The sequence below is a fragment of the Microplitis demolitor genome, chromosome 4 (assembly GCF_026212275.2).
Source record: "Microplitis demolitor isolate Queensland-Clemson2020A chromosome 4, iyMicDemo2.1a, whole genome shotgun sequence".
Classification (NCBI taxonomy): domain Eukaryota; kingdom Metazoa; phylum Arthropoda; class Insecta; order Hymenoptera; family Braconidae; genus Microplitis; species Microplitis demolitor.
The window spans coordinates 3332489-3343536 of record NC_068548.1 but is presented as its reverse complement, the minus strand read 5'-3'; the positions used below and the strand labels follow the sequence as shown (position 1 = coordinate 3343536).

Genomic DNA, 11048 nt, shown 5'->3' with positions numbered 1-11048 from the left:
ACTATAGATAAATATGTTTATTTTCTTTCAACTTTTTCTTTACTTAATTACTCATTGATTTTTCTGTCAAATATTTTAAAATTTCAAATTCAAAAAAAATTCCGCAACGAGTGATTTCTTTGTTCGAAAAAATTATTATTCAAATTTGAAAAAACAAGATTCATTATTTTCAAGTAATTGCATCAGAATATATTTTTTGAAAGAGAATATAGTTAAAAAAAGAAACTGATAACAGCGCCAGCTGTACGGCTTTCATTAGTAACTCCACGTGTCTGACATAAAAAAAGAGATTAATAAAAAGGCAAGTGGCTACGTTGAAAAATTAACTTCTTTTATTGATTATTAACAAATATTAATAATTATCATAAAAGAATTAATCAAATATTATTTTAACAATGAGTAAAAAAAATTTACTGATTTTTATGAAAATGCGAATTAAGTTAATTAATTTTTATTAACATTAATGATCATATCAATTTTAAAAAGTGAAACATAAAATTTCAAATTACGCAGTGGTCATAATTTCTATTACTGGGTCAAAATAACAAGTAAAAAAAATAATAATTATTAATTTATCTTTTTAATGTCATATATGTCATATATGTCAAAAAGTATGTTTGTAAATAACAAAATTTGATAGACGTCAAAAATTTTTTTTATTTGATAAATTTAATAAAACAAAATTAAGTATTCTATTTATAACCTCTGGAACTACCGATCACGTGTTTAATATGTGAATTAAAAATTCATATTTCTGACAGTCTTTTTTTTTATCAAATGACAGATAGTAAATTAATAAATTAGAGTTACATAAAAATATTATTTATTATTTTTAGTGTAAGCTGCGGTTCATCGATGATCAGAATAAATATCAGAATTACTATTATCAGTGGCATGTGATATTTATCCTTATGATTGCGAACTGCGTAGTCTAGTTATGTGGTCTTGCGCAATTACATTGTAGATAGAGGACAAAATCTATTATTTTTTTATAACTCGGTGACATATATTTTAAAACAAGTCACAGCTTATTTTGGTTAATATATTCTGAATTGATAAGCATTATAAATTTGGAAACTAATTGACTTATAACACATTCTTATCAAAATCAAATTTTATAAAAATGCTGATGAAATATTTTAGAATAATTTCAGTAAATTTGAAATTATAATTTTTTTTTTTATTTTTTTGTCAAATCGATATCATTTGGGGATTATTTATACTCTATATATATATTTATATATATTCACATATATTACACGATCCTGAAGTATGATACTAAAGTTAACCGACTAATCATTTTTGAATTTTTTTTAAACAATAAATTAAAAAAAAAAAAATATTTAAAAAAATTGCACTTTCAGTTTTTTTTATTTACTACATGTGCATATTTTGAGTTTTTTTTTTTTCAATTGATTTGTTTAAAAAAAAAAGTCCGAAAATTGTTAACTGCCTAACTTTAAGATCATTTCTGAAGTTAACAGACAACTAACAATTTTTGAATTCTTTTTGAAACAATAGATTAAAAAACAAAATATTTTAAAAAATTGCACTTATAGGGCGTGTTCAGAATTATACTCTGGAGGTGAAGAATTACCTATCCAGGTGTAATTGGTACCTTTGTAATGTTAAATTGCACCTCGGATTCAACTACAGGATATTTCTGAACGCAGGATTCGAATATTTTCTCTTCCAGAGTGTGTTTCTGAACATGCCCATAGTGTTTTCAATTCTCTACATGTGCATATTCTTAGTTTTTCTTTTTTTTTTTTTTTTTTATATATATATATATATATAATTGATTAGGTGAAAAAAAATCTGAAGATTGTTGCTTGTTTGTAAATTTCAGGATTATGGTATAGAAACCAATCATGTAACTTTGAAGCTTTATTAAAATTTATACTTGAGTCCGATAAAATCTTTCATTGATTAAGTGTGCCAAGTTTCATTAAGATGGGTGAGTCATCTCTCAGATAATCTTTTAACATAAACATTTTTATTACAGTCTCAAAACAAATCTACTGTAAATAACATTACAATGCCTAAATTTTATCTGTAAATATAAAAATACCACTTCGGAAGATCAAGTCTTAAGTTAACACTAACAGCTTTGCAAGTACGAGGTTTAATGAAACTTTAAAATGTCTGTTGCTTATTATTTTTTAACTGTTCTAAATTGAAAAATTTATGGTTGATAGAAGAAACTGTAAAAATCGCTGAAAACAGTCTTATATGAAATTACTAATTACTACGTTTCAGAAAAAATGTAATTTTTAGTTTCGAAGTAGAGGAACTTTGCCGAAATTTGAAACTGTAATTTTTTCCACTATTTTTTTCCGTGCATTTGAAATTTTCAAGGATAAAAGAAATTACATACAACCCTAATAGCCACTTTAATTTTAAATTGACAATTAAAATTACCAAAATTTGCCGGCAAGTTGACAGCAAAAGTTGTAAAGAAAAATTTACAGTTAATTTTTCCTCATTTTAGAGGTAAATTTTTTTTTTCTATAAAAAACTCTAATAAAAGTTTCCTTGAATTTGTCATCAAATTTCTGTCAACTTCGGGCTTTTCCATTTTTGACAAAAATTTTTGTACAACTTTTGAAGTTAATTTGAATTATAATTCGGGTAGTAAATTTACGTCAAATTGTATAGCAAGTTGTATTCAAATTTTCAAAGAAAAATTCAAGGAAAATTTTGCAAAGTAAATTTTTGCTGAACAAACTGCGCTCGGGAACATAGAGTTAAAAAGAGAGGGGTAATATTTTTTGACGATCTGTTAGATCAACAAAGTGGGGATCAGAAAGTAATCCTAAGTTCGTACTGTATAGTAATTGAACTACATCCCCTTCCTTAAATCCCACGGTCAGTATTAAATTTTTGGCGGGAATCAGCCGTCACGTGACATTCGAATAAACCCGAATAAACCCGAACTTACAGAAGTCGGTAAGTAGTCCGAGGTTATAAATAGCTGGTATCAACTGGCAGAGAGTCTCTTACATCTAAAACGTTGGCACAGTGAATTCATTGGTGTATTCATCGTTAGCCTTGTCGGTGGGTCAAGTAGTGTATCGGTCATCAGTTAATATAAAGTTTAAATTAAACAGACGTCAATTAAAGTGTTTAAATATTATAATATCACCAATTGTAAATTTAAATAATAGTAAATTAATTGGTGTGTCAAATATTTGTAATAACGTGTACTATAAACAAATAAGACACTTTGAATTAAGTCGACTCGTGTTACTGGCTAGAAAAGGAAAGGATAAAATAAAAAAAATGCCGGAAACTACACCATCACATCATATCAATGGATACGCTAATGGACATGCTCCTCCAGAGCTACAGCAGGCTGGATCTTTTCTTTTCACATCAGAATCCGTTGGCGAGGGTCATCCAGGTATGTTTTATTCATTATTTTATTTCATCATCCACTTAATTGTCCCAGTAATTTTTAGGAACGCCATCACCCTCGTGCCGCCATCGCGTCTTCTCTCCTGCGCATGCTTTTATTATATTCTTTACGTTTTTATTTTTTACTGTAATTACAATTTTGTCATTCGTTATTTTATCTCTTTTATGTTCATACTTTTTATATATATATTTTTTTTACAATAGTATATTTATGAAAACAAATTTTTAGTTTAATTATTCAAATTTTCGGCTGCCATTTACGTTCACCATGTGCTTGCTCAGTACTTCCGGCTTATGGATGATATAAAAAATATTTGTTTCAGATAAAATGTGCGATCAAATAAGCGACGCTATTCTTGATGCACATTTGGAGCAGGATCCGGATGCTAAAGTTGCCTGCGGTAAGTTTTTATTTAAATTTGAATTTGAATTTTTATAAAAGAGAAATTCAAAAAAATTTTATTTGGTTTTTTCTTTTGTTAGAAACTGTGACCAAGACTGGTATGATTCTTTTGTGCGGTGAAATAACATCCAAAGCGGTCGTTGATTACCAGAAGATTGTAAGAAACACTGTAAATCACATCGGCTATGATGATTCTTCAAAAGGTAAGAACTTATTTTTTTTGTGATACTGAATTTAGCAGACAATAGTTTTTGAATTATTCAAAAAATTATTAATTACAGAAATAAAAATATTTCAACAAATTGCACCTGTAGTTTTTTTAATTTTCTACATGTGCATATTTTTAGTTTTTTTTTTTTGTCTGATTGGTTGAAAAGAAAAATTCAAAAATTTTTAATTGTCTGCTAACTTCAAGATCACATTTTTTAAATTCTGAAGTTAGTGAACAATTTAAAATTTTTGATTTTTTTTAACAAATCAATTACAAAAAAATGCTCATGTAGAAAATTTAAAAAACTACAGGTGCAATTTTTTGAAATATTTTTTTTTTTTGTAATCTATCACTAGAAAAAAAATTCAAAAATAATTAAACTTCGGCTAACTTCAGTATCACATTTTTTTATGCCCTAACGGATCCAATAAATCTTGCAATAAATAAATTTAAAAATTGAAGCGCCAGTTTTTCAAACAGGGTTCAATGTGCAAAAAAAATGAAAATTAATTTAAAATTGTTCAGCTTCAAATCAAAATTTAATGCGTCCTTATTAATCAGTATCCCACAAACGAAAATTACATATTTAGTAAATAAATTTGCTACAAATATTTACTTTCCCGCAAATTAATTTAAGAACACAAAATAAAATTTAATCCGGGCTTAGTGTCAGTTTTCTTAATTTGAAATAAATTCCTTGTAAATTTTTGTTTTGAGTCTTAATTAAGTATTCAAAAATTTCTTTATTCGCATTTTTGTAGACTAGTATAATAATTATATTATTCTATCTTTATTTCCGCATATTTTAAGTTTTAAACCAGAAATAAATTCTACTAAAATAAAGTTTAATTCATAAGTTATAAAATGAAAATTTCCACCCATGTTAGAAAGTTTACAAGATCCGCTAGGGTTCTATTTATTTAAATCTAAGTATATTTATAAGTATTATGTCATTCAATGATGTTTTATTCATAGTATTTGCTACTCTTGAGTGCCATGATGTTAAAAAATAATCCTGAGAATGACATTAAATTATAAAAAATATTTTAAATTTCAATTTTCCATAAAATATTCAAAAAAAAAAAAATAACGAAAGTTATTTAAAAAAAAAATATATATAAATAACTTTGTAACGTAAGAGTATGAATTGGGTGGTGGCAGGATTTGATTGGCGTACATTGAACCTTTTGGTGGCAATCGAACAGCAATCGCCAAATATCGCAGATGGGGTTCATGTGGACAGGGAAGAGAAGGACTTGGGTGCCGGTGATCAGGTACATAATCCATTCTCAGCCTGTGCCACAGAGCAAAAAAAATATATGAAGCACAGAAAATCAAACCAATAATTACATCTCGAATTTTAATTAATCAGCGATTACAATTTTTTTTTTTTTAATCGTCATTTTCTATCATTGAAATGAAACTGTGTGGATGTGATCAAAGAATGATATTGCGAGAAAAATAAGAGACCTTGTCCCATGGAATATTTTAATAGACACGTTTTTAACAGCATCATTTTAATGGGGTTGTCATTTACTAAATAAGAATCATGCTATGCTACCAACTAATACTACAATTGCTTTCAAATTACGAAATATCAATAGAAGATTAACGAGTGTGGGCAATAACTTGATACTGTAAAAAGTTACGACGTTTTGTTTCATCTTTAGTTCATCAGACAACGGGAAAACAATTAAAATAGTATATTATTTTAAATAATTAATATAAAGTCAAGTGCCTGATGACGTACGTAGGAAAAAAAGTATTTCTTGGTGCAAAAAAATTTTACTTGCCCCCATAAAATTTTGGGATGAGAAAAAATTTTTTTGTGCAAAAGGTAATACGAAATATGGCAAAATTTAAAAATTATTTAACATGTTGAGTTAATATCCACATACTCGTTAACCCTTCAAATCATCTTATAATTGAATGTAATCACATGGATAATTACGAAATGTATCATGAGGAAAAATTTGATATAAAATTAAATATTTAAAATATGATTGTGTAATGATAGTTTGGTTGTATATTTAACTCATTGGGTTCATATAAAACGTTATTCAACAGGTTTTGACTATAAAACTTGCAACGTCTTGTTGGCAATCGATGCACAATCGCCGGATATCGCTGCGGGAGTACACGTTAATCGTAGCGATGAAGAAGTCGGTGCAGGCGATCAGGTCAATTATTAATTAATCAACAGTAGTTTGTTTATTTAATTGTTGTTCTATTAGATACATCTGTAGATTTTCTTTTTTGTTTCTTTATTATCCTTTTTAGCTTTTGCACTGTTAAAAATTTTTATTCAAATTTTAAACTGATTCACAGTTCGAATCTTTTTTTTTACATTAATTTGAATTTCTAAGTTATAAAAATTATCACAATATTTTATTTCAATTCAATTTTTTTTTTGTTTGTTCAATTATTTGAAAATCCTGAATTCTAATTGAAAATTAATTTTTTTTACAGATAATTAATTTTCAAACTCGATAAATTTAATAACAAGTCTTTAGTAAACTCACGAGGATCAAAAATTAATTAAAGTTTCAAAAAAAAATTGTAATGTATTTCAAAAATTTTTTAAATTTAAATCCGACTCAACATTTTTATTAATCACAGAAAATGAAAACAAAAATTTTCTTACTAGAGAAAAATTTCTCTGTGTATACTTTTAAATAATTTTCATTAAAAATTATACTTGGATTTTTTTTTACTCATATCAACAAATCGATATTTATATAAAATTAATATTTTATCGAACTTCCATGAAAATTGTCCTTGAAAATTAATAAAAAATTTTAACAGTACTTATAAATCAATTAACAAAGTATTTAATTAATTGAATTTTTATTTTACTAGACACTTATCTTTGTATTTCTTATCTCTTCATTATTTTTTTAAAAAAATTTCTAGCTTATCGCACATCAAGGTATCCAACCCTAAAATCATTTATTTTCTATAAATTTTATTAATAAAAAAAAAAATTAACTTAATTCTGAAGGTATTTAATTATTAAAAACTTTTATTCATTAATTGCATTTATTATTTGCATTATGGGTATATTTAATATCAAGGTTGGTACTTAAATAAAAAAAGGGAATTCTGCATGACTTAGTTTTAATTTTAAATATTTTGCTCTGTAGAGAAGGCACATTTTTTTTATGCATGTTATTTATTTTTTAAATTAATAAATAATTTATTTTTAATAAAATGAATATCAAATAATAATATTGTCATATTTTATTTAAAATACAGGGATTAATGTTTGGATATGCAACCGATGAGACTGACGAGTGTATGCCACTCACTGTAGTTTTGGCGCACAGATTAAATCAAAAAATCGCAGAATTAAGACGAAGTGGTGAACTTTGGTGGGCTCGTCCTGATTCTAAAACACAAGTAATTATTTTATATCATTTATATTTTATTAAATACTCATATTTATTTAAATAATTATGATGTCTGTTTATTTGCTACTATTGAATGCCGTGATAATATCAAATAATCTGAATTACTATTTTTAAATAAACAATTATTTTTAATAAATGTCTTTTTTAAATTCTAATAATGGATTATATTTTTCTAGGTGACCTGCGAGTATATTATGGAAAATGGTGCATGTGTACCCATTCGGGTCCACACTGTCGTGGTATCACTTCAACACAGTGAGAAAATAAGTCTTGATGAATTACGCAGAATTGTTATGGCTGATATTATTAAAAAAGTCATCCCAGCAAAATATCTTGATGAGAAAACTGTTTTTCATGTAAATCCTTGTGGTAATTTTATAATTGGTGGCCCACAGGTAATTTATATATATTTTTTTTTTAATTGTAGAAAAATTAATTTTTGACCCAAGAAATTAATTTGTAAAAAAAAATTTCACTAATTTCATTATAAAATATTTAAAAAAAAAAAAAAAAAAAAATATGAAAACTTAAATTTGAAACCGATAAAATTTCTTTAGTAAGAAAAAAAGTATTGAAAATTTACATTAAATTTATTTCTTGAATCAAGAATTTTATTTTGAAATAACAGTAATTTATTGTCTGTGTAATTGAAAAAGAAAAACTAAACAAATTTTTAAAATATTTTTCAGAGTGATGCTGGACTCACTGGTAGAAAAATTATAGTCGATACTTACGGAGGATGGGGTGCACATGGTGGCGGTGCCTTTTCTGGTAAAGACTTTACTAAGGTTGACAGATCAGCAGCATACGCAGCAAGATGGGTGGCCAAGTCTTTGGTAATGGCTGGACTTTGCAGACGTTGTCTAGTACAAGTATCTTACGCTATTGGTGTAGCAGAACCTCTTTCTATAACTGTCTTTGATTATGGCACATCTAAGTTATCACAAAATGAATTACTGGGAATAATTAATAGAAATTTTGATCTTCGTCCTGGTAAAATAGTCAAGTAAGTTATTAAAATTTTTTTTGTTTATAAAATAAGTTACCAGCAATTTTCAGTCTCTATGACTTTCCGCCATAGATTAAATTTTTTATTTAATCTTCAACTCATAAATATTAATTTATATTTATTATCATGTGATTTTCCTGTCGATTTTATATTATTACAATTAAGTATTCGGTCTCTCTGTTTCAAAAATGTTATCCAACGGAGAGACTATGCGATATTTAATTTTTATATTTCAATGTACCATGAATTAAAAAATCCAGAATCAGTCAGCCAATTAACATCTTAGGCCCCAGATGTATGTCTAGAGACTGAGTGGTTTCAATCAAATTTTGAACTTTTAAAATATATTTACTTTGAAAACAACTGTACATTTCCTTGAAAAAATCTCAAAAATAGTCAATATTATGAAGAAAATTTTGAGCCCGATCCGATCATGCGATTCCGATTCATTCTATTTTTTTTTTTTTTTTTTTTTAAATAAAAAAAAAACAAGAAAATTTCTGCCTTCAATGCGTCAAGTTTTTCATTGTGAAAAATTTATTGTTACATATTAGCAAAATTGCAATTACGTTATCTTTTTTTTAATTAAGGCTGAATTTTTTTTTAATTAATTGATAGAATTTTGATAAGCTTATGACAGTCATTACATATTTTTAAAAAGTAATAGACGTCTAAGAATGGTTTTAGTTAGATTTAACACCAGATTTATCATTAATTAGAATATTGTTATTTTGAAATAAAAATAGATTATTTATTTATTTTTTTGCAGAGAATTAAATCTACGTCGGCCAATTTATCAACAGACTAGTACGTACGGACATTTTGGACGTGATGGTTTCTCATGGGAGCAACCAAAAAAATTAATTATTGATTGATGAGAAGAAATATTAAATTTAAAAATAAAAGAAGAAAAGATTTTTAAAAATGATAAATATATTAATGTATAAACATTTACTATATTGGACTCTAATAATAATTGATAGTAAATATTATATAAATTACGTTCAATAATCATCGAAATTATCATTTTTTCATTAAATTCAAATTTACTCATATGCATATTTATCAATTAAATGAAAAAATAAGGATATGGAATAACAATTTTTTATATTTTAATTAAATTTTTTTTTTCCTAATTTTTGAGTGAATGAAAAAAAAAAATTGAGTTCTTGTATAAATTAATTTTTCTCCAAAAAAAAGTCATACATTCATTATTTCTATTTTATTAAATGAAATGTAAGTCTATGTACATATATAAAAAAAAAAAAAAACTAAATTATCATTATTGTCAATTTCAATAAATTTTACAAATAATTGATAAAACAATATTTGAGCAATTGATAAAAATATAAATAATGAATGACAGAGCGTACATGTGAAAATGTACGTTTTCATGTAGAATTGAGTGGACAAATTATAAATTTAGTTCCCGTGTAAAAAAAAATTGTTAAGAAAAGTTTTAAAAAAACGATTACTATTCAAAACTTCAAAATATGACATTAAAATTTTTTTTTAAATATCTAAAAAAAAAAAAAAAAACATGCAAAAATTGTAAAAAAAAAAAATGATTAAATTTATAGATTTTAATAGAGACAAAAGTCAAAAAAATATTCATTTATAGTATTGTCATTTTTTTTTTTTTTTTTTTTTTATTTCTGGAAATTTAAGAATTGAAAAAAAAAAATCGTCTGTGTCACATTTTGAAGTTTAGAATATTTGGATTTTTCAAAAAATGAAACAAAGACGAAAAAAAATGTATGAGAATGTTTGTGCAAAAGATATAATGGGCTCCCATTTAATTTATACTGTTAAATTTTAATGTTGATAAGCTAATTTAAATAAATTGACGTTTTTCAATTAAAAAATTTTCTTCATATCACTAATAGAAAAAAAAAACCTGAAGTTAATTCAAACTATTATTTATTTTTTAGTATAAATAATTTGTAATAAATAAATAAGAAAGAAAAAAATTATGATTTAATGATTTATAAGACTTGAGTATATTACTTGCTTGTAAATTTTTTTTAAGTAATTGAATGCACAATAAAAATGCTGGTAAATATTAATGCAAATAAAAATATTTTTCAATATGAAAAAAAAAAAAAAAAAAAAAAGAAAATTATTAAGAGTTTACTTATTTGTTTAAAAAATAAGTCGGCTATCTTAAATAATAGAAAAAAAAATTGACTTAGTTTTTAGATTATTAAATAATGTTTTAGAAATAAATTTTGTGCATAGCAAAAAAAGTTATAGAATAATTAAAATAAAAAATTGTAATCATCCTTCAATACTTTACTTTGTTATTAAATTTATTATAAATGGATTTGAATGTGAGGAAGAGAAAATGGACGTCAATAATTGACATAATTAAGGAGGCAAATTTGAAAATTTCTATAATAAAATAAAATATAAAATAATAATCGAAGAGGATGATTAAGAAAACTTATTGATAGATTTATTGATTAAATGTAGTATCAATTATGATTATATTGTAATTAAATTAAATATAAATATAATAATTAAAAAAAAAAATTGTGTATGCCTAGAATTTGTTTGTATTTTAAGGCCAACATTTGACGGATTGAAAAAAGTAGTGAT

General features: G+C 25.0%; 1 protein-coding gene across 2 annotated transcripts; it reads left to right on the top strand.

The window, feature by feature from the left end:
* Positions 1-2702: 2702 nt before the first annotated feature.
* On the top strand, positions 2703-10844 carry LOC103574892 (S-adenosylmethionine synthase). 2 transcript variants are annotated; one of them, XM_014442156.2, is made up of 8 exons: positions 2703-3403; positions 3741-3818; positions 3901-4023; positions 5193-5305; positions 7287-7430; positions 7618-7836; positions 8131-8447; positions 9220-10844. In XM_014442156.2, exons 1-8 carry the CDS (start codon positions 3283-3285, stop codon positions 9323-9325), a joined length of 1221 nt encoding a protein of 406 aa, XP_014297642.1. In that variant the 5' UTR covers positions 2703-3282; the 3' UTR covers positions 9326-10844. The 2 variants fall into 2 exon arrangements, with proteins under 2 accessions (XP_014297642.1, XP_014297641.1); XM_014442155.2 differs by lacking the exon at positions 5193-5305 and adding an exon at positions 6099-6211 and having other exon boundaries at positions 2710-3403.
* The last annotated feature ends 204 nt before the right edge of the window (positions 10845-11048 follow it).

Coding starts and splice junctions, on each gene's coding strand:
- LOC103574892 (XM_014442156.2), top strand. CDS start 3,283: ATGCCGGAAACTACACCATCACATCATATCAATGGATACGCTAATGGA. Junction 3,404..3,740: donor CGTTGGCGAGGGTCATCCAG/GTATGTTTTATT, acceptor TATTTGTTTCAG/ATAAAATGTGCGATCAAATA. Junction 4,024..5,192: donor CTATGATGATTCTTCAAAAG/GTAAGAACTTAT, acceptor GGGTGGTGGCAG/GATTTGATTGGCGTACATTG.